Source organism: Lepidochelys kempii, chromosome 15 (assembly GCF_965140265.1).
Source record: "Lepidochelys kempii isolate rLepKem1 chromosome 15, rLepKem1.hap2, whole genome shotgun sequence".
Taxonomy (NCBI): Eukaryota; Metazoa; Chordata; order Testudines; family Cheloniidae; genus Lepidochelys; species Lepidochelys kempii.
The window spans coordinates 24,786,912-24,814,750 of record NC_133270.1 but is presented as its reverse complement, the minus strand read 5'-3'; the positions used below and the strand labels follow the sequence as shown (position 1 = coordinate 24,814,750).

The 27,839-nt window shown below is 42.2% G+C and overlaps 2 protein-coding genes across 7 annotated transcripts in view; one reads left to right on the top strand and one right to left on the bottom strand.

Annotated features, from left to right (window-relative positions):
* Positions 1-4,847, top strand: part of DNAH10 (dynein axonemal heavy chain 10) — a 102,649-nt gene extending 97,802 nt beyond the window's left edge. Inside the window, exon 79 of the mRNA XM_073313413.1 lies at positions 371-4,847. Coding sequence (XP_073169514.1) covers positions 371-517 — 147 coding nt within the window. The 3' untranslated portion in view covers positions 518-4,847. The remainder of the gene's footprint in view (positions 1-370) is intronic.
* On the bottom strand, positions 2,031-25,578 carry CCDC92 (coiled-coil domain containing 92). Of its 6 annotated transcripts, none has more exons than XM_073313066.1 (4): positions 25,471-25,578; positions 6,453-6,598; positions 4,949-4,990; positions 2,031-3,792 (listed from the first exon to the last, which is right to left on the bottom strand). In XM_073313066.1, exons 2-4 carry the CDS (start codon positions 6,580-6,582, stop codon positions 3,017-3,019), a joined length of 948 nt encoding a protein of 315 aa, XP_073169167.1. In that variant the 5' UTR covers positions 6,583-6,598; positions 25,471-25,578; the 3' UTR covers positions 2,031-3,016. The 6 variants fall into 6 exon arrangements, with proteins under 6 accessions (XP_073169167.1, XP_073169168.1, XP_073169170.1 ...); XM_073313067.1 differs by lacking the exon at positions 25,471-25,578 and adding an exon at positions 25,262-25,345; XM_073313069.1 differs by lacking the exon at positions 25,471-25,578 and adding an exon at positions 24,504-24,551.
* Between the last annotated feature and the right edge of the window lie 2,261 nt (positions 25,579-27,839).

Below are 27,839 nucleotides of genomic sequence, written 5' to 3'. Positions count from 1 at the left end.
ATAATTTTTTGCCTTCCTTAATTAGATTTCTCTGCTGTTAGTTGCTATCACTTGGTGACACATTTAGTTTTGGCCAATTAGGATTATTGAATGAAATGAAAATTGGGGAAGCTGATACATCCCTGTCCCCCTATCTGCCCCAACCCGGGATTTAAATTAAGGCTGTCTTAATAGTATTCTAATAGTGAAGGCAAGGTTCTTATAGCACCTTTACTAAAGGCGTAAGGGTTCAATCCTGCAAACCCTAATCCTTGTTAAGGATCCTTATTCATGTGATTAGTTCCACAGCAGTCAGATGCATGAGCAGGTTTGCAGCGTCATGAGCCCCCTGTTGTACTTCAAACAATACCTGCCTTTCTCTTGCCTTTAGAACACATTCCGGACACCTGTGTACACAACCTCCATGAGAAGAAATGCCATGGGCATTGGCTTAGTTTTTGAAGCTGATCTTTCAACCACAAAGCATATTTCCCATTGGGTGCTGCAAGGGGTCTGTCTCACTTTGAACTCTGACTGACACCTTAAACTGTTGATTTCCCACACCCAAAGTGTATTGGTGGATATCTGAGAACGACTTATGAAGTCAAATTAAGCCAAGAAGCACGGGATCAAGTTTTTTTTGCCCTGCATTTTCAAGAGAATTCTACTGATTTTAAACTGGCCCGGAGACATTTTCAAAATAAGTATTTGCAGCAATTTTTCCTAAAACATTAAGATTTAGTAAATACAAAGCACTATGCAGTTAACTTATATTTAATTCTGTCTGCATATTTAAAGAAGGATTTTAGCTATTTATTTCAATTTAATCTTTTCTGTACTTTTGAAAAAATAAAGGTTTTAGCCTTTTAGGTTGGAGAGTTCTTAAAACAAAATAATCTGATCAGAGAGCAAAGAGAGGGGTTGTTCAGTCATGCCACAGACATGTTTTGATTTAATTTTCATATAATTGTAGCTTCTCTCTTACACTTTTCTGTAAACTTTAGACACAGGCACAGATGGGAAGTTGGATTACTTTCCAGAGCACTAGCTGATCTATAATGTCCTTAGTCTAAAGGATAAGTACCTACTTCCAACCTCTAAGAAGTTGTTTCTTTTATTAGCTTAAACAAGTATTGTATTTCAAATTGGTAAAGGCACATCATGGACCTACCAGCATTTTGGAATCATCATATGCACAATTCTATTTGTTGTGCTTTATCGGACAGCAGACTCCTACCACAGCAAGAATGAGTGTTGAGGCTAACTCCCAGAAATTTAGGAGTTAAAGGAATATGCTTACACAAAATCTGCATTTGCATTGTGTGTTGTGTGTATTTAGGGTAGAGGAAAGGAAGGAGGAGGGAAACGGGCAAGCAGCTGGTATGTTACTGGGAGAGATGAAGTATTGTTGAGAGCATAGGAATCACATAGACCACACTGTTCCTCCCATCCTTTGAGTGCCAGCATGACAATGTCCTGAGGAAAGCCAAGTTCTCTAGCACTGACTTCCTGTGGTCTCTTGGGTAAGTCATTTCAAAACATGGGTTAAAATGAGTATGAGATTTATCCACTGCTGTAAAGTACCTTGACATCTATGGCTGAAGTGTGCTATAGAACTGGAAACTAGTGCCATCTTCCAAACATCTGGAATGAGGAGCTTAAGGATAAACTACTTAAATAATTCTGTTTGCTACTAGAGATGACTAACCCAAAACAGTTTTTAAAATAGTGGGTTAAATGAAAACATTCCCCTTTTTTGTCTCGCAGGTTAGTAACTCATTTCTCCTTTGAACTGTAGATCCCCATCCTCTAAAAAAACCTAAAAGAATATTTGTACTTTGCTAATAATTGACATTTTTAGTAATGGAATTCTCCAAACCACTTAAAACATTGAGAATGGGTTGAAAGGCTCCCAAGGTTAACATTGCCAGATAACTCTGGAAATACCATCTGGGTTTTGCATCCTTCCGTGAGCGTGCCTCAAAAAAGAATGAGCCTGGTGTCTCCATAAAGTTGTTTCAAACTTAAAACAAAAACAAATAAATCATTGGTTAGGTCTGATGGTTTTTATGTTGTTGTACAGTATACAGACTAAGTATAAAAACAAACATTTCAATAGTGCACTTTTTGTGCAGTGTATTATTTTTACACCTTAGTAAGGCGTTTTAAGAGCCTTGTACAAAAGGCACCATAGTGCAAAGTATTAATTAGTGTAAGATTAATATTAATCATTCAATTTCTAAACACCAAAACAGGAGCCTGCTTTCCATTAGGACAGTATTCGTACTCTTTCCATGAAGACTTACACAATAGTTTTTCAATTGGTGTTCTCTTTCCTACACTCCCACCAGAGTCAGTTATATATTATGACCATTTGAAACTGTTAAAAAGAATGAAGAAAAGGACACAAATCAAAATACAGGATTAATAAAATAAAGTTTGTTGGGAATTTTGTAAAAGTGGAAAGAAATGTAACAAAAATATGAACACAGTTTGATCAGGACCACTGAAAAAAAGTTCTCTCGTAGGTTATCTTAACACATGTGCACATCTGCATTATTTTCAATGCTGCCATAAGAAAGGCTTTGTCATGAAAGTTAAGAGTCTGTGTATGAAACGCTACATACACACCATCAAGACTCCAAAGGAACATTGACATTTTAAACATTAACAGCCAATACATATTGCTGGAGGTTTATAATTAGTATCTTTTTTCATTAATGTTGATTAATAATGCAGACTGTAGCCTGTGCTTTTGTCCACTTATGCAGTTATAGTAAATGGAGTAGTACTTAGAAGCAAGCAGTCAGGTACACCTAGATTTGGCCACAGCATTTAGTAATTATATACTTTGCAATATGAACAGAGAGTCTCATTTGTGTTTCATTGAAGTAGGATAATTATTAATGACAGATCTGGAAAAAATTTGGCATGCATGGGGCATTAAAAGAAACTTTACTGCAGGTGAGATTTATCCTATTTGATCACAGTGCATAAACAGCAACAGAATAATAGAGCATCACATCAATCATTTCACTTAAACAGTTCTGTCTGTCCCTGAATGCTTTCGGACCACTTTACTTCCATTGACCTGATCCACTGCTAATGTTTCAACCTCAGGCTGAGGCTGGGATGTTGTTACATGGTGAATTCGATGTGCCACACCAATATGCGCCTTGTGCTGCTTCTCTTTTGCTGGACTATGTGATTCGCCTGATGTGCGTTCTGAAGCAATGGGTGGAATAACTAAAGGCCTTTCTTTGATCAGGTGGATCTCTGCAGTTTCCCTGGCCAGTAAAAATGGAGTGGGATCAGGCATAGCATCAACAGGCTCTCGCAACAGCAGCTTTCGGCTATCCGATCCTAATCTATAGGCCTCTTCAAACTCCGGGTTTAGTGGTGTTGACAGACTCTTTTTCATTCTGCGTCGTGGAGTCTCAGGTAGCTTATCTTTGGGAGGGGCTGGCTTGTAGTTGGACAATACTGGACTTCCAGATGGGGTGGCGTCCGAAGTCCCACTTGAACTCATAAGCTTTTTCTTGGTAGCATGCAGTTGTGAAGTTAGATATGCAATAGTGCTTGCTCGCTGCTCTAGTTCACTTGACAGCATATTTAGCTTATGGCTTTTCATTTTTAACTCTTCTAAATACTTCTTTTCTCTTTCTTTAATGGTGTTTTCCAGCACCATTATCATTGCAGTTTTTTGTTCCAGTTCCTTTAATAATTCATTATTTTCAGCCTCTTTGACTTTCAGCTGAGCTTCAAGTGCTTCACATTTTCTTTTGAGTTCATCACTTCTTGAATTACCATTTTCTAGAACAGGAAAAGTAAATTGTTTCAAGCTAATTATAGCCGCTAAGTAAAAAACGAGCAATGCAACTCCTTTCTTTAAAATTAATTCTCAGAATGTAAGAACATCCCAAAGGCTAACTTCTGGAAGTACACTGACCACTTCTTAGTTTAAAAGCTAACACGATAGCTCTTAGTTAAATAAAAAAATAGATACAAGACAATGCCACATTCAGCAGCTTCGGATGGGGAGGGAACCCAGTTGATGATACCAAGTTTAAGTAAAAATGAAGATAGCTCAGTTGCTCTAGGAAAGTAGCCAGAAATTATAGTAAATTTTGGTTGCTGAATGCTCCCAAATTTAAGTCATTTTGCAAATCCTGCTAGACCCCCAAGAGTAACAAGAACTCATTGACATGGCTAGGAGAATGCCTGGCTGTACCACATTAGAAAGTCTATAAATGTAATGGTGAGCTAATGGTTAGAAGAATGCTCTTCAAGTCAGAACTCTTGGGCACTATTCCACTGCCATGGCACGACACCTCGGGCAAATCACTTAATCTTTTCATACTTCATCTTATCCTTCTGTAAAATATGTACAATCAAATACTTAACACAGAGCCGTGTTGTGAGGCCTAACTGTCTGTACCCTTTCCCTAGTCTCGGGGTTATCCCCAGCAAGCATTATGCTCTTAAGTATCAGCAGCTGAAGCCCAGCACAGCTGAAATGCCTGGCAGTTTTCTCCAGATCTGTGATGCAGTGACAGTATTCGCACAGTTTCAAGAATGTGATTTATGGGCAGAGTGAGAGTATTTATAGTTTCTGTCTTCCTGTACTGAGTAGAAGGAAATGCTGGTCTGGTGGTTAAAACAAAGAAATGGGAGTCAGCAGTTCTGGGTTCTATTCCTGGTCCTTCCATAGGCTTCTGTGTGACCCTGGGATAGGAACTCTTCAAAAGCATTCAGAAATTAAGCCTAGCAAGCAAGAAAGCATTTTGGGATCCTTGGTTGGAAGGCACTGAACATTCTAAGTGTTATTACATACTTGTGATGTGTTTAAAATAAATAATAATAATAAATGGATGCCCACACCTCTCACTCACACGCACTCACAAACACACCAAAAGATGGAAGACATTAACCAGAACATGAAAAGCATCACCTGCACGGCATTTCTTACCTGCCAGGTCTGAACTTTTCAGAGTCAGCTCATAGGTCAAATCTAAAAAAGAAACAGGTTTTATTTTTTGGACATTACGTATGATTAAAATAGAGCACATCTGTAAAGAGGTTGGAACTGTGTTTTGCATTCATAGATGTTTCTAGTAGCAAAAGTCTGTTTCAACAGATTTAAGTCAGTGCCTTAAAGAAAGCTATAGAAAATGCTCCCCAAACTACCCCTGTATCCTGCAGCTGCACATGTTAAGTTTTGGGTTTAATTTGATTGAATTAAGTGTTCTGACATGTTTATTGTGTAAATACTTAAAATGATTTTCATGACTAAAATTGAAGAGTAAAATCTGTTCTGTCCGTTTTTTCACTTATTAGCATTGTTTGCCATTGATTAGTTTAATAGGCTATTTTGCTTGAGCCCAGTGCACACCTGTACATGAATACTGTGAAATATTCTCTCAAAAGTTGTTGACTAGACAAAGCTTTGGAGAATATACCATAGGGGAAAATCCTGCATTGGCTGGGAATACACACTAGCTGGGACCTAAGAGGGTTTCTACGTTCATTTGGTGCTGGTACAGTAATTCACATTAGATGCAGCCAGTAGAAATATAAGAGTGATCTTTGCTACTACATCAAAATCAGTTATCAACACATTAGACCTGAGTGCAAATTATTTTTGCTAGACCATACAGACATATTTTGCACTACAAACATTTTTATAAGCCCTTAAAACATGTAGAACCTCAGCTGCAAACATCTCGGGAATGGAGGTTGTTCGTAACTCTGAACAAAACATTAGGGTGGTTCTTTCAAAAATTTATAACTGAACACTGACTTACTACAGCTTTGAAACTTTACTATGCAGAAGAAAAATGCTCCTTTGCTTTTATTCTTTTCGTAGTTTATTTTTAACACAGTACTGTACTGCTTTTTTGGGAGGGAGGGAGTGTCTCTGCTACTGCCTGATTGTGTACTTCCAGTTTCAATTGAGGAGTGTGGTTGACGGGTCAGTTCATAACTCTGACGTTCTACTGTACATTATTATTTGCTATAATAAATTATAGCAGAACCTTTCTATTCTGAACTAAGGGATCCACTGCAGATTACCATATTAGCAAGAAAGCCAATGTACATGAAATAAATATGAGAGAACACTTCACAAAACAGGCTTTTCAGTTATTTTAACAATTGTACTTTATTTATTACAATAGTTTGTGTACTCAGAAATGTACGTTGTTTGAGCTAAGTACGAAACAGGAGATGATGGTTTATGGAGATTTCAATACTGAGAAATGGCATGAACCTGCAGGTTTTTATGCAATTACTAAAATATAATATAATACCAAGCTTCTTCTGGAAGTGCAACTGGTCAAATAATATTTGAATACTATTGTGAAATAGTATTTCAAATGGCTTCAGGAAGGAGAGGACTTGGGAGTGAAGCTTTTCGCAAAGCTGAGCCTGCTGAGTGATCATAGCAACACTGCTGGAAGTATTTATGTAATTACCTGTGCAATGTTGTTGCAGTCGTCGAATCTCAGCATGCAAGCCTTTGAGTGTGTTGGCATGTTCCCGCTGGAGAAACAACAGATTCTTCTGGGCACTGTGCAACTGGTTCTCCAGGTTTGAAGCTGCCATCCTGACATCGAGGAACCTGTTATTAAAGAGAGTCAGAGTTATAGCACACAGTTACCTTGCAGATATAAAGAGTCCAGCTCTAGCCTTGGGTGAATCAGAGCAACTCCAATAATGTCAGTAGAGTTACACTCATGTAGAACCAGTACAAAAGCAGAATCAGGCCCACAAAGAGTAAGAGGCATTTCACATTACCTGTTTAAAGCATTTAATTACACCTATTATTGGAACTGGTCATTAACATTCATAGAAAGTCTGAGTGCATTCTAGGCAGCAGCCTCCATGCTGAGAGCCAGGGGCGGGGGACACAGGGTGTTCATTTGTTTGTAGTTAACACATTAAAGCATTAGCTCCAGACAGGCTTTTAGGCACTAATCCCTTAACAAGATAAAAGTGGAGTTCCAAGAAAACAGAATAGTAGATGTCTGTTTTACTGTGGACTTTGATTCACCTCTTGAAGCACAGGAAATTAGGCACACACAGTAACTCCCCCTATATAGGGCAAGGAAACAAAGCACTGAAGTGTATTGTACCCAAGTATGGTGAAACCTTACGTGAACATCCAAGAGACCAGCAAATCATTTGCCTTTAACTAAAGGTTGAGCCAAATGTGCTGGAAACATCCGGGGCTGGGATACTTTGAAACTGTTGTTAAGATTACCTAATGGAAGTTGACTTTTGCTCAAATGGATACAATGGAACCTGCACTAAGAGAAGGTTGCTTGAGGAGAACTATACGTTGTGTTGCGCTATTCTGTCTCTGATAGCATTTTCTACTGCACTGTAATACAAATCCTTGCAACTTCTTGCAGGATTCTCAGTACTGGAGAACAGCCTCACGACATCTCCATACAAGACAGAATGTCCAAGATTCTGTGATGACATACTATAGAACAAGACAATGGACCAATGGGATGTGTCATTTAAAGAGAATATGGCTCTGTTTCTGGTACTCATAAAATATTGGTACAAACAGAAACATTAAGGCATTGGATTCTACAGACTGTAAGGCAGTAGTTATCTAGGTCTTAGATCTGCCCTGTGGCACTCAAGAAATGGAAATGGCTAACGGACTAGATGACCACAGTGGTGTCTTCTGGCTTTATAATCTATGAATAGGACAACATTGCGTGAGAGAGCTACACAACACTAAAGACACCGTTCCACTGCACTACCATAATAACTGCAGCTCATGGGATGACAATAATGATTCTAAGTGTGACCACAGGGACTCTACTGAGCATGGTGTAATCAAGGACAAAAGCAAGATGGGACCCTGTGGCAAGGGCAGTAATATTCTCCTTTTGGAGGAAGGCATTACAGTAGTGGTCAGGGTCTGATTCTTGAGATTATTTTAAAAGGGCATTTTGGAGTGTTCTAGTCCCAGGGTGATCTGCACAGAGTATTGCCAGAAATCCAGAAGTGATAGTATGCAATTGATACAGTTGCCATACCTCCATTTTATGTGAGGTATTATGTAACCTCAGCCCCTGTGTTTCTAACTGTACCTTCATCACTTTAAAATCTCTTGGAGAGACTGCAGGGAAGGGGGAACATTTTTGCACATGTGGAAGTTGTGTCCAGGAATTAGATGATTTTGGGAGGAAATTATGACAGAATACCAGCTTCCCTGATTACTTAATGCTCCACTAAAGAATCCAGTAAAGAAAGCTGTAATATCAGTAATGCCAGTCTCCAAGCCAACCAAGAAGAAGGGGTATCCAGTGCTGCTGTACTTATTGATGCATTCTGATTTGGTAGTAATCTCTATATTTAGGTTGCCTAACATTTTTTTTTTTTTTTTTTTGAGAAGCTCTAACACCTCCACTGTTTGCCCAGGTCTTTGAAATTCTGCAGGAAGAAAGCCCTCAGGCTAGGGAAGTGCCATTTGTTGGTCCCATGAAGTTGTTGAGGTTTGATAAAGTTATGAACGTTTGAAAATCACTATTTCCCTTCTCTTCCTTGCATGCCTCAGGAAAGTTTTGGCACCACATCAAAATAATAATTGACAACAAACATTCTAACGAGCTGGGTGCATGCTGACAAAGCGACATCATCAGCACACGCTATACCGGAAACACGTGGAGCTGTTGCAGCAGCTGGTGTGTGAGAGCATGAACCAGGCTCCCCTCATACTGGCATATGCTTATGGGGCCCATCCCCCTTCTGAGGGCACCGCAAGGGGCAGGAGCTCCCTCAAACTCCAAGAAAGGGTGAAGACAGATGTGTGCCAAGCTACTCCTGAACATTCCCTGGCTCCAGTAGCCCATACCCCTGCTGGGACAACAGCCTTCTCCTACTGCCAGCTATTGTAGTTAGCCCTGTAGCTCAGTGGCAGAAGTCTGTCCTGCAGGTTCAGGGTACAAACACTGATGACACACGATGAGGAGTATCACAGTTTTTCATAACCATTTGTTTAAACTTTAAAAGAAGGACAAAAGTATGTACAAGAGACTGTTAAGAGAAAAAAGAAAAAGGAGTAACTTGCGGCACCTTAGAGACCAACCAATTTATTTGAGCATAAGCTTTCGTGAGCTACAGCTCACTTCATCGGATGCATCTTATGATGCAGCTCATGCTCAAATAAATTGGTTAGTCTCTAAGGTGCCACAAGTACTCCTTTTCTTTTTGCAAATACAGACTAACACGGCTGCTACTCTGAAACCTGTCATGTTAAGAGAATTAACATTAAGGTGGCAAAGTCAAGTACTCAAGCATTAGGAAGTGCCAGATTTACGGTTGCCCATGCAATCTTGTTTCCTTCCTCTTGTGCATATGCATTACGATACATTATTTAATTACATGACTTCTCCCCTCCCCCCAGGATCCCTGACGCATTCAGGGCATAGGATGGACAAACAAGGGGGAAGAATTAAGGTCACACTGGCAATCTTAAATGCTTGAACTTAAAACATAAAAGATGTTTTTAGGTATGTAATTACATTTTGTAAAACATCTTTATTTGGAAACATTAACAGCAAATTAAGTTAATGAAATTGAAAAATGTTTCTAAAAATACACACACTACTTTCCAACTTCAACCCCTCACCCCAAAGTGAGAACCAGAGGTTTCTGTGGCCTCTTGAATCTAGCTGATAGTTAAAAAACAGGGTCTTGCTGATCTTACTTGGTAGCCAGAGCTGAAATATACAGTTCTGATGAGTCAGCTAGAGGCTGCTATTCCCATGGAAACAAGAGTTGGCTTGTCAAAAATGGGGTAAAGGGGCTTTTTGGGAATCAGTTTCCATGGAAGTGTAGCATGGAGCTTTCAGCTGATTTGCAGAAAAAAGCTCACGGATTAAATGATTGTTTTACAAAAAGAATTCTAAATTAACACTGCTTGTTCAGTCTTTGCTGGGGTGGGCGGTAGCCTTGCCAGCATTGTGCTGACAACGTACAAAGCTAGTTAGTAGGCAATTAAATCACCATAATCATAATACATAAAGCAATGGAAAGTTATAGTCCAACAGAGCTCTAAGCAAAAGACTACTGGGTTGGACAAGTAACAAAAAAGCTTTGGGCGGATGGTCTGCTATAACCTGGATTTCAGTAAAACAGGATTGGTTCAGAACAGTCATAACTGCTTTGCAAGTGAGGGAGGAGGCTTTGCTGAGAGCCACTCTGTTGCCACCATAACTGTATTTTGTCAGAGCCCACAAGGCCAGATGATAATTTTTAAATGGACTTTTCAGCTGTATGAATGACCTTGGGGCACCATTAATTTTAAGCATTGTCAATATTTCTGTTGCATTACCTTTTCAGAATGATGTAGCCTTCTCTGCAAAGCCAAGTTCAGCCATATAAAAGCTTTACAGCATCATCTGATTCTTAAGGGCTCATTGTATTCTCACTGACTGAATGCAACAGCAGAATGAAATCTGCATTAGAGACCATTCCCCAAACATGGTAGGATTTTCAGATATGGTTACAGTGCTTTACCCTCTTAAAAGAGCTGCACTGGCAGATGGGAGCTCAAATAGGATTTTTGTTAATATCAGCAATTGATTTCTTTGGTTAATTTCAGTGTATAAAAATAAACTTTTTTTGTGAAAGAGGTCTATAAATAATATCTGGAAACCTTTCCTATCACGGTCATTATTGACAGCAGCTTTGTGCCTGTAGGTTAAAGTGAGGTGAAAAGTTTTAAGAAAAAATTAAAAGCCTTAAAGACACAAAGAAGTAACAGAAAAGATGTTCAGAATATATAAACCTTCCAAATAAATATATTCAACAAAATAATATGTCAGAAAACAAGACAACCTGTATAATAATCTACTATTATACAGTAGTATTACTCCACACCAGGGGTTATTTTTTTCACATAAGACCTAAGGATCACATTGGGATTAACTAGTCTTTGAAGGAAAAAATAAAACAGATTAGTTTTATGAGGCTGGCAGGAAAATGTGACATCAGAAATTGACAATATGGACCTAGGACTCTCTCCCTTGCAGAAGTTAATCAGGGAAATCTATGGAATTTAATTCACAAGTGTTTCTGTGGTAGCAGCCCCTCTCAGGTAAGCAGTTTTCTCCTTCCTCTGGACGATATAGGGAGCACAGCCCTCCAATCCTGAGAATGTCCTGTGGGGTCTTCCTGTGTTTTTACTTTGCACTACAGCAAATCCCAGGGGATGCCTTGTGGTCATGCCTGTACCTTACCTCTTCCTCTGAGAAAAACAGAAGGTGAAGGGCAATGATAAAAGATAATGCTCCACAAAGCAGCATTCACTTCTGCTGAAGTTTCCTTGGGTATGTGGGCATCCCCCAATTCCACCGTTAGCCTGCCCAGCCATATTACCCTCTTCCAAGACAGGTGGAAACAACTCTATATAGTCTCTGTGGAAGAAGTTGTGCATTTTCTTGGAAATGGGGGAAAATATCACTCCATACAAATAAGAGGGAACTTTATATCTATGGAAGACAGTCATTGTATTGACATATAATAGCTGCCTGCCTTTTTGAATTCTATGCTTTTGCAGTGCAGAAATGTCACTGAATCCTAATCTCGATGACTTTTCCTAGAGCAAGGGGTGGATCGGGAGAAGAACTGGAAAAACTCAAGACAACTGACAGTTGAACAGCTTCTCAGATGCTAGCTGATCAATCATCATCATTCAGCTGGCTCTAATTCTGCAATATGTTTTTTTGCTAGACATCTATTAGCTAATGCACTATCCATCTGGTAGTATAGGAAGAGAGGAAGGGCTGAATACATTATTATTTACTCATCTGGGAAAAGAATAAAAAAATCTTCACTTGAGCTATCTAGTAGAAGCCAGTTAAATAAAAAGTATAAATTATTATTTTCCTGGGTTGATAGCAAATTGTTTTGTACTGCTAGGCACACAGTAACTGAACAAGATGCAAACTTAACTTGAAATGGATGGTTATGGATGATAATTCCAAAGATTCTGAAACTGATGTTCCAAAGCACAAATCATATGAGCATAAGAAAGGATCAATCTGAATAAACCTGGCTGTGTAACAAGCTGGACCTCTATTACTGATTCACTTAGTCTGTGGTTGGGCTACATTTTCTAGGGCAAGATGATCAGAAACTAGGAATATATTAAACATTTCCAACGCACTTCCCCAAGAGTATCACAAGCATGGATTTAAGCGGGAAATAGAGGGAGAGGTTTGAAAGATCTGGGCCCAACACCCCAGAAGAGTGCAGACCGAAGGAGGATTTAGAAAAGAATGGGAGATACCTTAAGCTTTCCTGGTGTTTCTAGTATTTACAAAGCACACTATGTCTAGAAACAATCAAAGTTTCTTTTTGCTGCCTTTGAAGCAGCTCATTCTCTATGTTGCGTACACAGCTTGCTCTTTACACTTTAGCTCTTTGTCCTCGCTCAATAGGGTTTTGTTCTTTGCTTTGCCGGGGAATGCTTGTGATCTGGGAATTATTTCATGCACTAAAGGTATTAATGAACAGGATAATGCTGCCATTAATGCTTTTAATGAGGAGTTCCCCCATGGTCAACAGAAATGAACTAAACTACTGTCCCGTACTGAGAGCACTGTCACTACTACATGAAGACAGCTCTTTGACTGTTATTTTGCTTTGTGTCAGGCATGAGCCAAAGAACTACAAATGGTATTGAAACAAAAAGACTATGTTTACCTTAATGAGATTAGGTACTACATGTCTAGACAGTTTGGACAAGCTTCTGAGAGTTCAGTTCCTCGCATTTTACAATGGTGTAACTGAGGGCAGAACTGGTCGCACTCAACCACAGCCTTTGGAGACTGATGCAAAAGCCACTAAAAAGGACGGTGCATGGCCCTCCCTTATGTGCTCAGAAAGGTTATTTTGCTCCCTTGGGAGGATGCTTCATGGTCTGGGGAATGCAGGTAGGCAGCTGAGCACACATGTACAAACAGAATTGTATTTTGTTTTTCTGGATGCATCAATTGTACTTTTGAAAATAATTTAAGTTTTTGCACAAACACTTTGATAGAACTTTAATGCTTCACCTCTCCTACAGGACGAGAAAGAGGATATTGCTTTGTTTTCACAGGAACTCAGTGCTATTCAATGGGATGCACTCAGCATGGTTGGCGGAATTTTAAAATTTGTAACCCCCTTTTGTATGTATGTATGTATGAGATGTATGGATGAAGAGAGCACTAGACTGGTGCACAATTAGAAACAATGGCAGTGTCCTGAAAATACACACGTCACCAATGGGAACTCATTATAACACAGTCAGTCCTTGAACAAAAGGCAGCTAACTTTGAACTTTATGATTTAGAATATTACTTTTTGTAATTAGTTCAGATGACTTACAGGGATACTGCCAACTTAAAAATTACACTTTTGTGTGAAATTTTTTTTTTTAATTACTGTTAGAAATAACATGCAGACTACAAGCGAAAAGCTAGAGGAAATAAAAACCTGTTCAGATGTCAGATGGCCTAAAGTAAGCAACCACCTTACATCTAGTAAGTTTCACTGTTTCCATGTACAATCGGTTTCCCTATTTGTGTCAGTCTTTCACATAGCAACAGGGGATTGTTTCTTAAAGTCACAAAAAAATGACAGGAGTGGACTTTGGAGCAAGCTCAGTATCTGAAACTATTTTTAACTTTTTTTTAAAACCTGACTCAATTTCAAGTTGATAGCATCCCTTTCCTAGAGTATGCAAAACTAAACAAGTGCAAAGTATTACTGCTACGTTAAGGGAAAAAACTTCATAGCAAGGCGATTGTTTTAAGGTGATCACATTCCATCATGTCTTCTAGGCTGCTAAAGATTCAAGTGACATCTGAACAGTTGCTAAATACTTCTACAATTAATGTAATAACCTCTACATCATTTTTTATAAGTATGAGATTTACTGATAAAACAAGGGTAATCAAATCATAGAATTAATCCTATCACTTAGTATAAAAAAACAGAACACCCTACAAAAAACCAAAGCTGCAAAAAAACCCAGTCAGCATTGTAAAATAAACACTGAATCTAAAGTGTAGTTCGGAACAGTATTTCATCTAGTTGCTTTGCATTCATTATAAAGGCTCTACTCTTGAATGCATGTATGGATTCACCTTAGAATTTATATGTATTTTATATGTGCGGTTCTGAATCAGTGTCCTTCCATGCAACTTGTCTGACAATTGTTTTCATAAACTCAGGTTAGTTGATGCATGACACAAGGGACCTGTCTACAAAGCGAGATCCAGACTCAAGAACTACTTGCATGGGAATCTGAGGTTTTTCCGAGCAGGTAGGATAGCAGTAACTTTTTATAAGCTGAACCCTGAAATCCTTACTTGGGCACAACTCCCATTGACTCCAATAGAAAATCCAAAGGAGAAAGCCCTATACCCGATGTTTTCTTCTGGCTTTGGGATGGTATTGAAGTAAGTTACCTTCTGCCTTCCCAGAAAAGAAAGAACGTGCCAATTGCTGTCAAGAGTGAGACTAGTACGAAGTAGGGGGAAAGAGAAGGTTTCTCACCAGACTGACGGCAGCTGAATCCATCTGGGCTATTTAAGGACCCAGGCCTTCAACTCTTATGCATATGAGTAGCATTATTGAAGTCAGCATGATGATTCGCATGAGTAAGGCCAACAGTCAAAAGAAAACTAAAAGTTATAGATACCATAAAATGTTTAAAAAGAAAAAGGAGTACTTGTGGCACCTTAGAGACTAACAAACGCACTGAATGCACCTGATGAAGTGAGCTGTAGCTCACAAAAGCTTATGCTCAAATAAATTGGTTAGTCTAAGGTGCCGCAAGTACTCCTTTTTCTTTTTGCGGATACAGACTAACACGGCTGCTACTCTGAAACCTGTCATAAAATATTTAGTTTTTCAACTATTTAAAGAAAAAAAAAAGTCTTTCAACCTTTCCAAATATTTAAGAAGTGATACGAATTGAGAGGGGAAGGTATTTACAAGTCAAACTCCGCCGATTACAAACAACAGTGAGCATGACAGCTGTTTTACAGCTACAATACTGCTAGTTATTTAGGGTATGTCTACACTTCAGCTGGGAGTGAACATCCATTCTGAGTAGACAGACTTATGCTAGTTCAGCTCAATCTAACATACTAAAACTAGCTACGTGGATGGTGTGGATCAAGTAGCAGTATGGATTCTCAAGCCCACCCAGCCCCCTGGATCTGAGCTCTGTACTGCTATTTTTAGAGTGCTAACCAAGTCTACCCAGGCTGGGGGGCTTTCTCCCAGCTACAGCGTAGATATACCCTTACAGTTTTCATACTGGCATTAGCACAATGAGCGTGTCGGCACGGTTGTGCAAGTTCTTTTATCTAGACAAACATACAATGTTTCACCCTCCCACCCAAACCTAGGAGATGTAGACGAGGTGGTGGTCTCAATGGAGGCCAAAAGGAAAAGTATGTAAATAGAATAAGAAATTCAGGATCAAGCCCCAACCTGCCCATAAAGATTTATGGACATACACAGATTCTCAATTTCCTTTTTCCTAGAGACAGAGGAACAGATAAATTTAATCAAACAACGTTCCTTCAGGTGCACCAAATGCAACATGCAAGTAGATTTGTTTGTGTAAGAATCAGTCCAAGACTTCACTCACCTTCTAGCATGAAGTCTTAAATAAATGTTAAAATTCTTCTACCCACCCCAAGAAGTGAATGTTTTCCTGGCTCCTCTCAGTGTCAGCATGGCTGTGTGTGGATGATGCAGCGTTACCTGCCAAAATGAACTACATTATGCAAGATGAAATCTTGATACAAGTCAAAAGCCGACATATTCAGCAGCTCTTAGAGGGCAAATCCCACTCTACTGTGGCATACCAGAAAAAAACGCTTCATGGTAGATCTGTCTCAGTCCTACAGAGTATTTTTTCTTATTTCTTAAAATATATATATATATATATATATATATATATATGTATTCTTAAACCAAAAAGTAAAATAAATTAAACTGAAATAGTTGACAAAAGTAGGAATCTTGCTTCACAAATGATAGGCAGGGCTGAGAGAAGGGCCCCTTCCGATCTGAAGTGTTTGGATGTAGTTCAAAATATTTCTGAGGTAGTCAGAAGCCCTTTCTGGCTGTGTATCAGGCTCCTGTGGACAAACTGGAATGCCTTCATATAACACACACATCCTAAGATAAGAGCAGAGAGATGGTGGTTTAGAATCCAGGAGGGAGACAATGCTGGAATGAAGCTAACTAGCCATTTTGATAAGGTTTTATTTTTGACTGAGGGAGATCAGTTAAACAAGAAAGTCATCTATTTCCAGATGGTACCCATTCCATCCATCTCCAGACATAACAAGCACTTGAGCACCCTCCAGACATGCATTCAGATCTTATGCTGGAATACGCTATTTATCCAGGCAGACAACTAACTTCCTCTCAGCTGAGAACCAATTCCTTACTTCATCAATACATACCACAAGCTGACAGAATATTTTCTTATGTGTTGTAGCAAATTCAGTTTCAAGAAGTCACCTAAAGAAAGCAGGGGCACAGAGTATCTTTTGAAGACTCTTTCCTGTCAGCTTCGGTTTCACAGATGACAAAAGTGTTCCTGTCAAACTGACTTTTTATATTACTGGAAAAACATGAAACTCAAAGGATAAAATAATAAAATATGACAGACATGCACAAGTTTCTCCTTTTGATTAAAAATTGCAATGTAGAAGCCTTCACTATATAACAGGACCACACAATCTCCTTCCTACAGTCTATGGTAAATATTTTCCTTTCCCTGGTTGCTACAGAAAATATAAGACTCTTACTATTAAGCCAACATCTCTCATGATTCAGATATACAAGTCTGCCTAAACTGCCATCTCTTTACCACCAATGATTCGTGTATCATTGCCCTCACATTTTTCAAAGCTTTATTTGATATTTCAAGCATAATTATAGTCTCTGGAGAGGAAAGAGAAATTTAACATGTCTTTCCCTCCCCTCAGAATGAGAATATAGTCCTATATTTGTTAAGAAATCACTTCTAACATTTTTCCTGGTTATTTTACAAGGTGATTTTCCCCTGCTGTTTTCCAGACAGACATATGTTGCCTTCCCAGCATAGTAGCAGGAAGATCAATTAAGAGGAGATAGTCTTGACAGCAACAATTTAAAGTTCCCAGATGTTCAGAAAATGAACAAGATAAGCCACCTTGTACTCTTTACAGATGCCTCAGTAACTTCCTGTAAATTTGACACAATCTACCTTAAAATCATAAGTATTGGCAAGAATGATTAAAATGAAGATCATACAATCCTTCTCACCCCCTGAGACTACACAAGTCCCATAGATGCCACAATTAAATCAGAACAGACTGAAGCAAGCTTCTATTAGGTCAGAGAAATAATGTGGCATTATACATAAAGAGATCACCAGCACTGGAGTGATTCACAGATGGTATTAGACAATATCATCAGGGGCAAACGATTCTGTACAATGTCAGGAGTGCCAGAGATCGTATAAATACCTATGCAGATAGGCTGTGACCCACGTCCATTACTACAGGATCCCAGTGCCTTGCATATAGAGCTGGTCAGGAAAAAAAAAAAAAAGAACTCTGACATTTTCATTTCAAAGTGTTAAAAAACAGACCCATTTTGGAGGAAAACGTCAGTAATCATTTTGATAAAAAAATTCATAAAAAATTGAGAATAAAAAAAAACTGTTGAATTTCAACTAGCTTTTGTGTACAGATTTGAGTTTTCTCTTCCTTTTGTCAGTAGCAGGGCCCCCCCTTGAAAGCATCACTTCATTTCTCTCTCCTCCATTTTGAGATCAGACAGTAGTTTATTACTTAATATAATTTCCATCAGGGAAGGGAAAGCCATAGTAAAAGGGTGGGCTCTGCCTTCTGCCCTGAATACAGTTAGATTTGTGGACAGCGATGCAATATTACAACTAGCTACCATATGTCATTTTCACTAATAGAGACAATTCCATAGTCAGTGAAAAAGAAAGAAAAGTTCCATCCTCTTCTAGGTAGAGAAACAGTTTTAATATCACTTAATAAATGTAACAGAATTTGTAATCAGCTACAAGAAGTTCATTAGAAAGGGTCTTGAAAATGGAAGCAAAAAAATCAAAAGCAGGATCAGGCCCTAAATTATTTACAAGACAAAGAATTTTTCCTACAAGGACATATTCTGAGTGTTGTGTATTCTGTACATAAATCTGGAGCTATAATGGTGTTTAAATTAGAAATATGGTTCTAAAATATAGAGGAAACCAAATCTCTTGGATTTTTCAAGTGTTCAGTAATTCCCTCATGAACTCAGAGCCAATATTTTCATGTTATTTTAAAGGAAAAGTTTATACGGACAATATTGTGAGAATCCCAAGAGAGATTCAGAGGAAAGGATTTGCCATCATTTTTGGAATGGCCTGATTCTGAACACTTGACTTTTCAACTTTCATGTTTCATTAATACTAGTTCTTTGGATTTAATTTCCATGGTTTTAGATTTGCCCCTTTTTTATAGGAAAAGGACGCCTTCCCCATATGATCTGGAGCTATTTCCCTATTCAACCAAATTACAAGTCCAAATGCCTTCATCCATTTATTTGCACATAGTGATCAACAGTTTACTTGGAACAGCAATGCATAAATCTCAAACTATATCTAGTATATATGTAAAACATATCTGGGCAAAACAAGATGGAGTCTTTCAGCACCAAAAAGAGAATCGTCCTTCCTGGAAAATCCATTTACAAAGAAAGCGTCTGCACATCCAAATCAGAACACAACTGACAACAATTCCATACCTATGTTCAATTGCTTCACTTTGATGGTAACTTGCAGGCAGCAAGCCCTCTAACATACTTAATGGTATTTTTTGTGTAAAATACTGAAATAGTGTAAAACAGTGAAAAATTTCACTACCTGTTCATCTACCTCCTGTTATACTGTTTCATAAATGTACGCTCCATTGTTTTAGGATAATGACTTAGAACTACAAACATGTTCAAATTTTTGCTTCCCTTACTCTGCTCAAAATAAGATTTTTAAGAGCAAAAGGTCCACATGACAAACAATGGTTGTATTATTTGAAAAATGCAATTAAGGAATAGCATATGAATAATAGGTTTTTGGGTTTGTTAGTTTTTTTTAACAGAAGAGTAAACACAAACACTCACAGATGTCTTATTAATACTACACCCAGCTATTGTATACTCCTAAATTATGCAGACTAGAAATATAATAGGGGATGGACAATTTGAACGAAACCTTTAAAAGTAATGGGAAACAAAACAACATATTCTGTTTTTAATTGCTTTGGGCTTACTCTGGTTCCCACCTAAAATGGAGTTTGCTTTTCAATAATTAAGACAGCAAGAGAAAGTGCTACGTTTGTAGGGTTTACATGCAAAAACATTATTTCACAGATTTTCACAGGAAAACTGCCTACCCACTGTCTACAAGCAGCTGATAGAAAGTAAACAGGATTTTTCTTTAAAAAAAGAAGGTTAATTTGAAAACAGCTTATAGAATGTCTGTCATAGTTCTGAGCACAGTATGTTTCACTTTAAAGGCCTATTTTGCAAACGATGTGCATCTTCAGCATGAGCTGTACCAGAGAACAGATGCTTTGCACTGGGTTAGATCTACCATTGCAGAAACAGTGTTGTGCTTACTTTATCTGCAAGTGAAAAATCTGTTGTCTAAAGGAGTAACAAGCAACATGAAAGAAAAAGTTATGCAGTTAATGTTAAATGTTTGCCTCTTTCTGTTAACTAAAAATACATTTAATATAAGATCAGTGCTTGTGGACCAATCTTCAGGATCCTAAGACTCTCAGTGCTCTAATACTAATCTTCTAGCATTTTACAGGCCTGATTCCGACCGCAGTAAAGTCAATGAGAATTTTACAACTGAATTCACTGAATGGAAGACTGTCCCCAAAATATAACGGTAGAAATGTATTTGCAATATTTTCTTATATTGTTGCTTTATGAACATATTATGTGAAGGAGGGGAAGTGTATTTAAGTACAATAGTTCTCAAGTGTTTATCCTACATTCAGAACTATCAATCTAGTTAGCTGACTTCTCCAACTAGCTGAGATACAATACTGATATAATACTAACATTACCCTGCAAAGTAATTTCTTCAGTCAATGGTGACAAAGATTCTGAGAAATACAGATAGAACTATGGGTATTGATCTATATCCTCTTGTAGGTAGAGGAACAGTTTTAATATTGCCTAATAAACGTAACAGTTCTTGTACTCAGCTACGAGAAGTTCATTAGAGAGGCAAACACTGGCCCTTGCAAAGGGAAACAAAGACATTCAAAGCATGGCAATCTTACTCTAACATTCGAACAAAAATGTTAAAATACAGCACTAAAACAAGAATGGGCTAGGGAATGTCCCAGAAATTTTATTTTGGCATATCGTAGATGCAAAAGGAATCAACAAGTTCTAGTTATATAGTTGTAGTAAGTTTTTTTCTACAAACAAACAATGTGCAACCTCTCCAGTTTAACTCCTTCCACTCTCCTGGGCTGCATCATTCAGCACAGTTATTTCAAAGGGTATTGTAGGAGCTGCTGGAAAACTAGTTTATTGTACAATATTCAATATTAATTTAGCTTGTACAATTAATTTATAGTAAAATATTCTCATCCCTTAAAGCAGAATCTACAAAAGGTATGTATAGGTGTTTTTGTCTGTAAATACAATAAGGGTGTTGCTGTGAAACAAATGCATGGTTTTACTATGCACTACAGTAAACAGACATGAAAAAGCCGGAATAAAGAGCCAGACCTCAAATGAGAGTCACTTAGTACAATCATCTCATAAAACCTTTATTTTTCCCTTTCTAGGTCTTCCCTTTTTTCAGATCTTAGATTCCTAAACCCCTTTTAGAATCAAGAAAGGGAGAACAGGAAAAGACTGTGAAACAAGACAGCTACAGACACTGTTCTCTGGCCAGTACATGCCTACGCATTCCCATAGAGCATCCAATACTACAATTAAGTCATCTGAGTCACTGATCTTACAATACCTCATCCCACTGCAAAGAAATGCTATTATTAGTTACTGACAAACTGATCAGTTAAGTCACTTTTGTTAGCTGGTGGTGCAAAAGGTTTCAAAGCATTATAGAAACAGCACTTCAGGAGTATGACAGATCAAAGTTATATACAACATGGTGAAATAAGACTAATTTGGTTCTAAAAATTAGTCATTTAGAATATTTTACTATTAAAAATAATGAGACAACATATCTGCAAGACCTCAGGCAGAAAGATGGATTATTTTATATTTGTCCACTTACATACATACAAAGTATACACTGGAGATACTGATGCTATAAAAATAATCCCTAGATACCACTTTACATTTGGCTTTAAATATTCCTTAGACATCTTTCACTATTTTTAAAATTCTAAATAAAGTAAATGCTAGACTAAATATGACATCAAGAGCAAAGCTTGCAAGCTAGTTTATTCCACCTGCAATCCTAATCCTTCTACTATACTATATACAATCTTCAAAAAGTGCATTTTTTACAGGAAAAACACCAGAGGGGAATTTTCTTTCTGCCCACTGATGCCAAAGGCTTACTGATGATTCCTCCAAACAAATACACAGTAATTCTCAAAAGGTTTTAGATTTTAATAATGAGCCACATTGAAAAAAGTTTTTAATTTTACAAATTATGCCAAAGAAAAATGCAATTTGATAATTTGAAAACTGCTGTTCGAAAGGATAACATTTTTAAAATTTGAAATCAAATGTATGAATTGTAAAGTTTTTTAAAAATTACTTGTTTACAATTTTAATTTTCAACTCAGTTATTATGAATCTTGTATACAGCATTTAGCTTGGCTGTCACAGTTCATCCTGCAACAATGTTTTTAACATATATTACACAGTACACATAGTAATAGGCTACAGCAGTTATGCACCAGTTTGTCCAATTACTCATTTTATATATTCTTTTAGGCATGCAATGTCTTCCTGAATCATGATCTCCCCACCTTTGAATTGAAAATTCAATGAAACAACAAAACACCACTGAAATCTCAATATACCTCATACAGTCGATGTACAGCTTTAATATTCAACAGAACAGATAACATAAATGGAATTTAATGGATAGATTTCTTTATTTTTATCATTTTATTAGCTGTTCCAGTATATCAATAGTTTTAAATAGTCAAACGAACCTAGGGATAAGTATAGTTTTATGAATGCAAAAACGTGTATCTATATTAAACTAAGACAAGATCATAATTCTCTTACTAGTTCACAGTCATGCTACTGTACCACCCTAACGGACTATATTTACTAGTGAACAAGCAATATGTAAGGAGGGACTGCACTATAGCCACACGGATATGAAATTAATTTTTAAAATATTAAGAGAGAATTACTACTGTATAAACATCAACAAAGGCACATTTTAGCTCAAGTGTTTACCCATCCAAACAAAGTCTCCTGGATATTTCTTATGCACCTGCAATGCAGCTCAGAACTCTACAATCCCACCGTCGGGCTGCCACAGCCCCGTGTTCTTCAATCTTATCGTCCCTACTTCAGTTTTTGACAGTTTAATATATATTAACAAAGCATATTATTATAATTTACAGTGCCAATGTACAAACATCAAGGACTCTCTCTCTCTCCCCTCTCCAACCTCCTCTTTGTCCCACCTTAGTTCTTGGGTTTGGAGATAAACAGACAGCAGCTAGGTGGCTGGAAAACACTCCATTTCCAAAGGCAAGCTTTATACTCCTTGCTACTATTTCCACAAATGATGGGCTCACTCTTTACATAAAATACCTCCTTGGCTTGAATAAAGATTCCACCCTTACCCTCCCCGCACACAGTCCTTCCATCTTTTCTTTCTTCACCCACCCTACAGATTCACTGCAACGGAAGAGGAGGAGAATAATGTCACTTCCCTAAAACTCAAAGGCAACACAGTCCTTCAGGTTTCCTTTTTTATTAGGTACCCCCATGGCATACCTTATGATCTAAGACAAGCAGTTATGCCACCACCCCTTCCAGGGAAGAATTCAGTCAATCCACTGAAATGTATTTGTGTTTTCTAAATAGGAACAGGGAATTAAAGAAACGCTCCTGTCAGTAAGTTAGCCAGGGAGTAACAGGGCAGAAGAATAACCCCCCCTGCCCGCCTCCTATTGCCCAGCGGACTGCAGCAGGGGCTGCAAAGACTCACAGAAGTGGAAGGCAATTGTTTTGCTACAATCCTGCAGTACCCGCACATACACATTCATGGAGAAGAAAGCCTTTGCCCTGCACACCCAGCTTTATTCTCTGCTAGGCGTGGGCAGGAGGAAATGTTTTAATGCAGTGATTCTCAACCTTATTTCATTTACAGACCCCTAAAACTTTCATACGGCGGTGAGGACCCCTATGGAAATCTAAACAGTCTGCAGACCCCGAGGTGTCCAGACCACAGGTTGAAAACCACTTTTCTTTGGTAACAAACACCTTTTGCAGACCCCTTAGACAAGGTCTGTGGACGCCCAGGGGTCTGCAGACCACTGATTGAGAGCCACTGCCTTAGTGAAAGTGGTAAGGGAGGGCAGGAAAAAAGTCTTTATCTCACCCATAGACGTGGGGAGAAAGGGGTGAGACGTCCCCGGCCTCAGGCTGCCCCCAACCTATGTGTGTGGGGGGAGGCGACACACTTTGGCCCCTCAGGGTGCCCCTGACCTGTCTGTGCAGCGGGTGGGGAAACGCGAGACACCAGGGCCCCTCAGGCTGCCCCCCCCACCTGTCCATGTAGGGGGGGAATGCAAGGCACCCTGCCCCCCCCGTCCATGTAGGGGGGGACGGGGACGCGAGACACCCAGCCCCCAAACCAGTCTTTGCAGGGGGGGGAGTGAGATGCCCCAGGCTGCCCCCCCACCTGCTGTGTAGAAGGAGGACGCGAGACACCCAGACCCCCACCTATCTGTGGGGGGATGGGTGGAGGCAAGACACCCCAGGCTGCCCCCCACCTGTCTGTGCGGGGGAGGAGGGGAACGCGAGACACCCAGCCCCCCGGGGCTGCCCCCCACCTGTCTGTGCGGGGGGCCGGATGCGAGACACCCAGCCCCCGGGGCTACCCCCCACCTGTCTGTGCGGGGATGGGGGGAACGCGAGACACCCAGCCCCCGGGGCTACCCCCCACCTGTCTGTGCGGGGATGGGGGGAACGCGAGACACCCAGCCCCCGGGGCTACCCCCCACCTGTCTGTGCGGGGATGGGGGGAACGCGAGACACCCAGACCCCGGGGCTACCCCCCACCTGTCTGTGCGGGGATGGGGGGAACGCGAGACACCCAGACCCCGGGGCTGCCCCCCACCTGTCTGTGCGGGGGAGGAGGGGAACGCGAGACACCCAGCCCCCGGGGCTGCCCCCCACCTGTCTGTGCGGGGATGGGGGGAACGCGAGACACCCAGCCCCCCGGGGCTGCCCCCCACCTGTCTGTGCGGGGGGCCGGACGCGAGACACCCAGCCCCCCGGGGCTGCCCCCCACCTGTCTGTGCGGGGGGCCGGACACGAGACACCCAGCCCCCCGGGGCTGCCCCCCACCTGTCTGTGCGGGGGAGGAGGGGAATGTGAGACACCCAGCCCCCCGGGGCTGCCCCTCACCTGTCTGTGCGGGGGAGGAGGGGAATGTGAGACACCCAGCCCCCCGGGGCTGCCCCCCACCTGTCTGTGCGGGGGAGGAGGGGAATGTGAGACACCCAGCCCCCCGGGGCTGCCCCCCACCTGTCTGTGCGGGGGAGGAGGGGAATGTGAGACACCCAGCCCCCCGGGGCTGCCCCCCACCTGTCTGTGCGGGGGGCCGGACGCGAGACACCCAGCCCCCCCGGGGCTGCCCCCCACCTGTCTGTGGGGGGATGGGGGGAACACGAGACACCCAGCCCCCCGGGGCTGCCCCCCACCTGTCTGTGGGGGGATGGGGGGAACGCGAGACACCCAGCCCCCGGGGCTGCCCCCCACCTGTCTGTGCGGGGATGGGGGGAACGCGAGACACCCAGCCCCCCGGGGCTGCCCCCCACCTGTCTGTGCGGGGATGGGGGGAACGCGAGACACCCAGCCCCCGGGGCTGCCCCCCACCTGTCTGTGGGGGGATGGGGGGAACGCGAGACACCCAGCCCCCCGGGGCTGCCCCCCACCTGCCTGTGCGGGGGGCCGGACGCGAGACACCCAGCCCCCCGGGGCTGCCCCCCACCTGTCTGTGCGGGGGGCCGGACGCGAGACACCCCGGCCTCTCGGGGCGCTTCTGGGGGCAGCTCCTTCTCCCCCGCGGCAGCCGCCGCCGGCCCCACACGGAGATGGGGGGGGGGCGGGGCGGGGCCGGGCCGGGCCAGGCCAGGCCAGGCCAGCCCCCGGCAGGGCCCCTCTGTGCCCAGAGCTACCCGCCCCCGCGCGGAGACTTACCCGGCTGCGGGTCGCCTCCCCGGGCCGGGCGGGGCACTGGCGGGGGGCGAAGCCAGACGGCTCCCCCGGGGCGGGGGCGGGGGCGGGGGCGCGGCGCAGGCGCAGAGCTCAGGTGCGGCTGCGGCGACCGCAGTTCCGTTGCCATGGCAACAAGGTCACCGCTTTCATCCCCCGCCGCCGCCGCCGCCCGCTGACCCGGAGGGGCCGGACCTGCCCCCGTGCGCCTGAGCGCGCGCCCCCCCTTCCCCCCCCCAGTGTGCCGGCCCCTGAGTGGGTGTGTCCGCCCCTGCAACTGTGCGGGAGAGCTGGGCTGGCACCTGCGTGTGCACAATGGTGTGCGAGTGTGAGGCGCGTGCCCGTGAGTGGGTCTGTGCGTGCGAGGGCAGCCGACCCAGGTGCCCCGATGTCCTAGGCACAGTCCGGGTAGTAGGGGCTGCGTCTGCTCCAGGCCCCTCTGCACCCCCCACCCCCTAGCCTGATTTTTCACACTTCCCCTCTGGTCACCCTCGTGTGCATCGGAGCTTGGCAAGCGTGTGCCGAAGGGCGCATGAGAGCTGGGGTGAGATGGGCTGTCGCTGCGTGTGTGTAACCTGGGAAGGCAGCTGGGGCTGCTGTGCACGCAGCTGTGTGTGCATCTTCCTGGTTGTGCAGATGTCTTCAGCTGGGTAGGGACCTGTGCAAACAGGCGTGGATATAAGTGTGAGCGCAGCTTATTCCCCGGGGAATTCTGCGCCTGGGCAGCATTTATGTCCCCCGCAGATTTCGTGGCTTCCCGGCAGAAAATGACTTCCTGATGGGGAAGCAAAGAGAAGCCACAAGAGCGGTCATGTGACCCTCCCCAGCAGGGTGTTTCGGGTGCCCAGGGCAGCCGGCAGAGAGGTAAATCGCGGTGGGGGCGGGGAGACCCAGCTGATGGCTCCTACCTTGCACCAGGCACAGCTGCTAGTCCCGACTGGGCTGGGGAGGACAGAACTTCCTCTTCCCCTGCACGGCATACAGGGCCAGGTCAGAGCCACCCCCAGATTTCTCCACCAGCTGTAAGGTCTGCAAACTTCCCCCTCAGTCTGATTCCTGCACCCATCATTCCTCAGCTGCAGGGGGAAGGATCCCTGTACGGGGAGCTGCTCCTCCATCTGCCCAACCCCTGTGCATCCAGACCTCCTTATACCTAGACCCTCCCACTGAGCCTCACCGCCTTACACTCAGGGGCCCCCCCCATGAGCCCCACTTTCCCTGCACCTGGACCACCCTGATGAGCCACCCACACCTGGACCCCCACCCCATCAAGCCCCAATCAGTTGCACCTGGATCCCCACCCCACTGAGCCCCACTCCCCCAATATCTGGATCTCCCACTGAGCCCCCCCCCCACCCAGACCCCCCAAGCTGAACCCCAATCACCTTCACCTGGACTCCCCTGCAGAGTCCCATTACCGTTGCATCAGAACCCCACAACAAGACTCTATGCATCCAGATCCCGCCACACGTCCCGGATTCCCCACTGAGCTGCCTACCTCTATTTTGCCCCACACAGAACCCTCTCAACCCATACTTGGATTCCCCAACAATAAGCCCCTCCACACTTGGATTCTGCCTTGCTGAGCCTGCCCGCCCACACGGAGGGGCAGGGTCCTGGGGTGTTTGTAAGGCAGGCCCCCTTCTTGCGCTGTGTAAGAGTTGGGTGCAGCCTCACCGCTGAGTCCATATCCCAGGGGGAACTGCACAGTGATCTCCCTCCTCGGTGCAGCCAGTGACCAGTGCTCCCCAATGCCACACTGGAGCCTCCACATTTGATAAATAAAATTTTCAGAATTTTGCAGAATTTTAAAATATTGTGCGCAGAATTTTTTTTTTCGGCACAGAGTGCCCTTAGAAGTAACAACTGTGCATTCATCTGGGTTCATGTATCTGGGTTCACGTGTCTGTACTCATGCTTTGTGCGCACATATGTGTGAATGTACGAGATGTGTGAATGTGCACAGAGATGTGTTTGTCACAGATGCACAAAAGTTCAGACATACATGCATGCTAATATCTGTACACATGGCAGTGCAAACATCCTAGTGTGTACCATGCAATTAGGCAACTCAATATAACTGAACCCACTCCACCATCATCTGGGATCAGTCAAACAAGATAGCATGTTATATATTCCTGTAATGTGTGGAAAGAAAAATAGCATTGTTTTGGGGAACTTCAATTAGGGAGTCACCTGCTGGAGAGCTCTTGCAACCAGTAGTAAATCTATGGCCAATAAAGAATTTTTAAAGTATATTGGGAACAAAGGAAATCCTAACAATGGTATAGGCCCCTTACTAGATGGTAATGATAAAATTGTTAATGATGCACAAAAGACAGCAGTGTTCAATA

Excerpts from the sequence above, each read along its gene's own strand:
- CCDC92 (XM_073313066.1), bottom strand. The coding sequence starts at position 6,582 with ATGGCAGCTTCAAACCTGGAGAACCAGTTGCACAGTGCCCAGAAGAAT. Across the intron at positions 4,991-6,452 it reads ACTGCAACAACATTGCACAG|ATTTGACCTATGAGCTGACT; the intron begins GTAATTACATAA and ends TTTCTTTTTTAG. Across the intron at positions 3,793-4,948 it reads GAAAAGTTCAGACCTGGCAG|AAAATGGTAATTCAAGAAGT; the intron begins GTAAGAAATGCC and ends TTCCTGTTCTAG.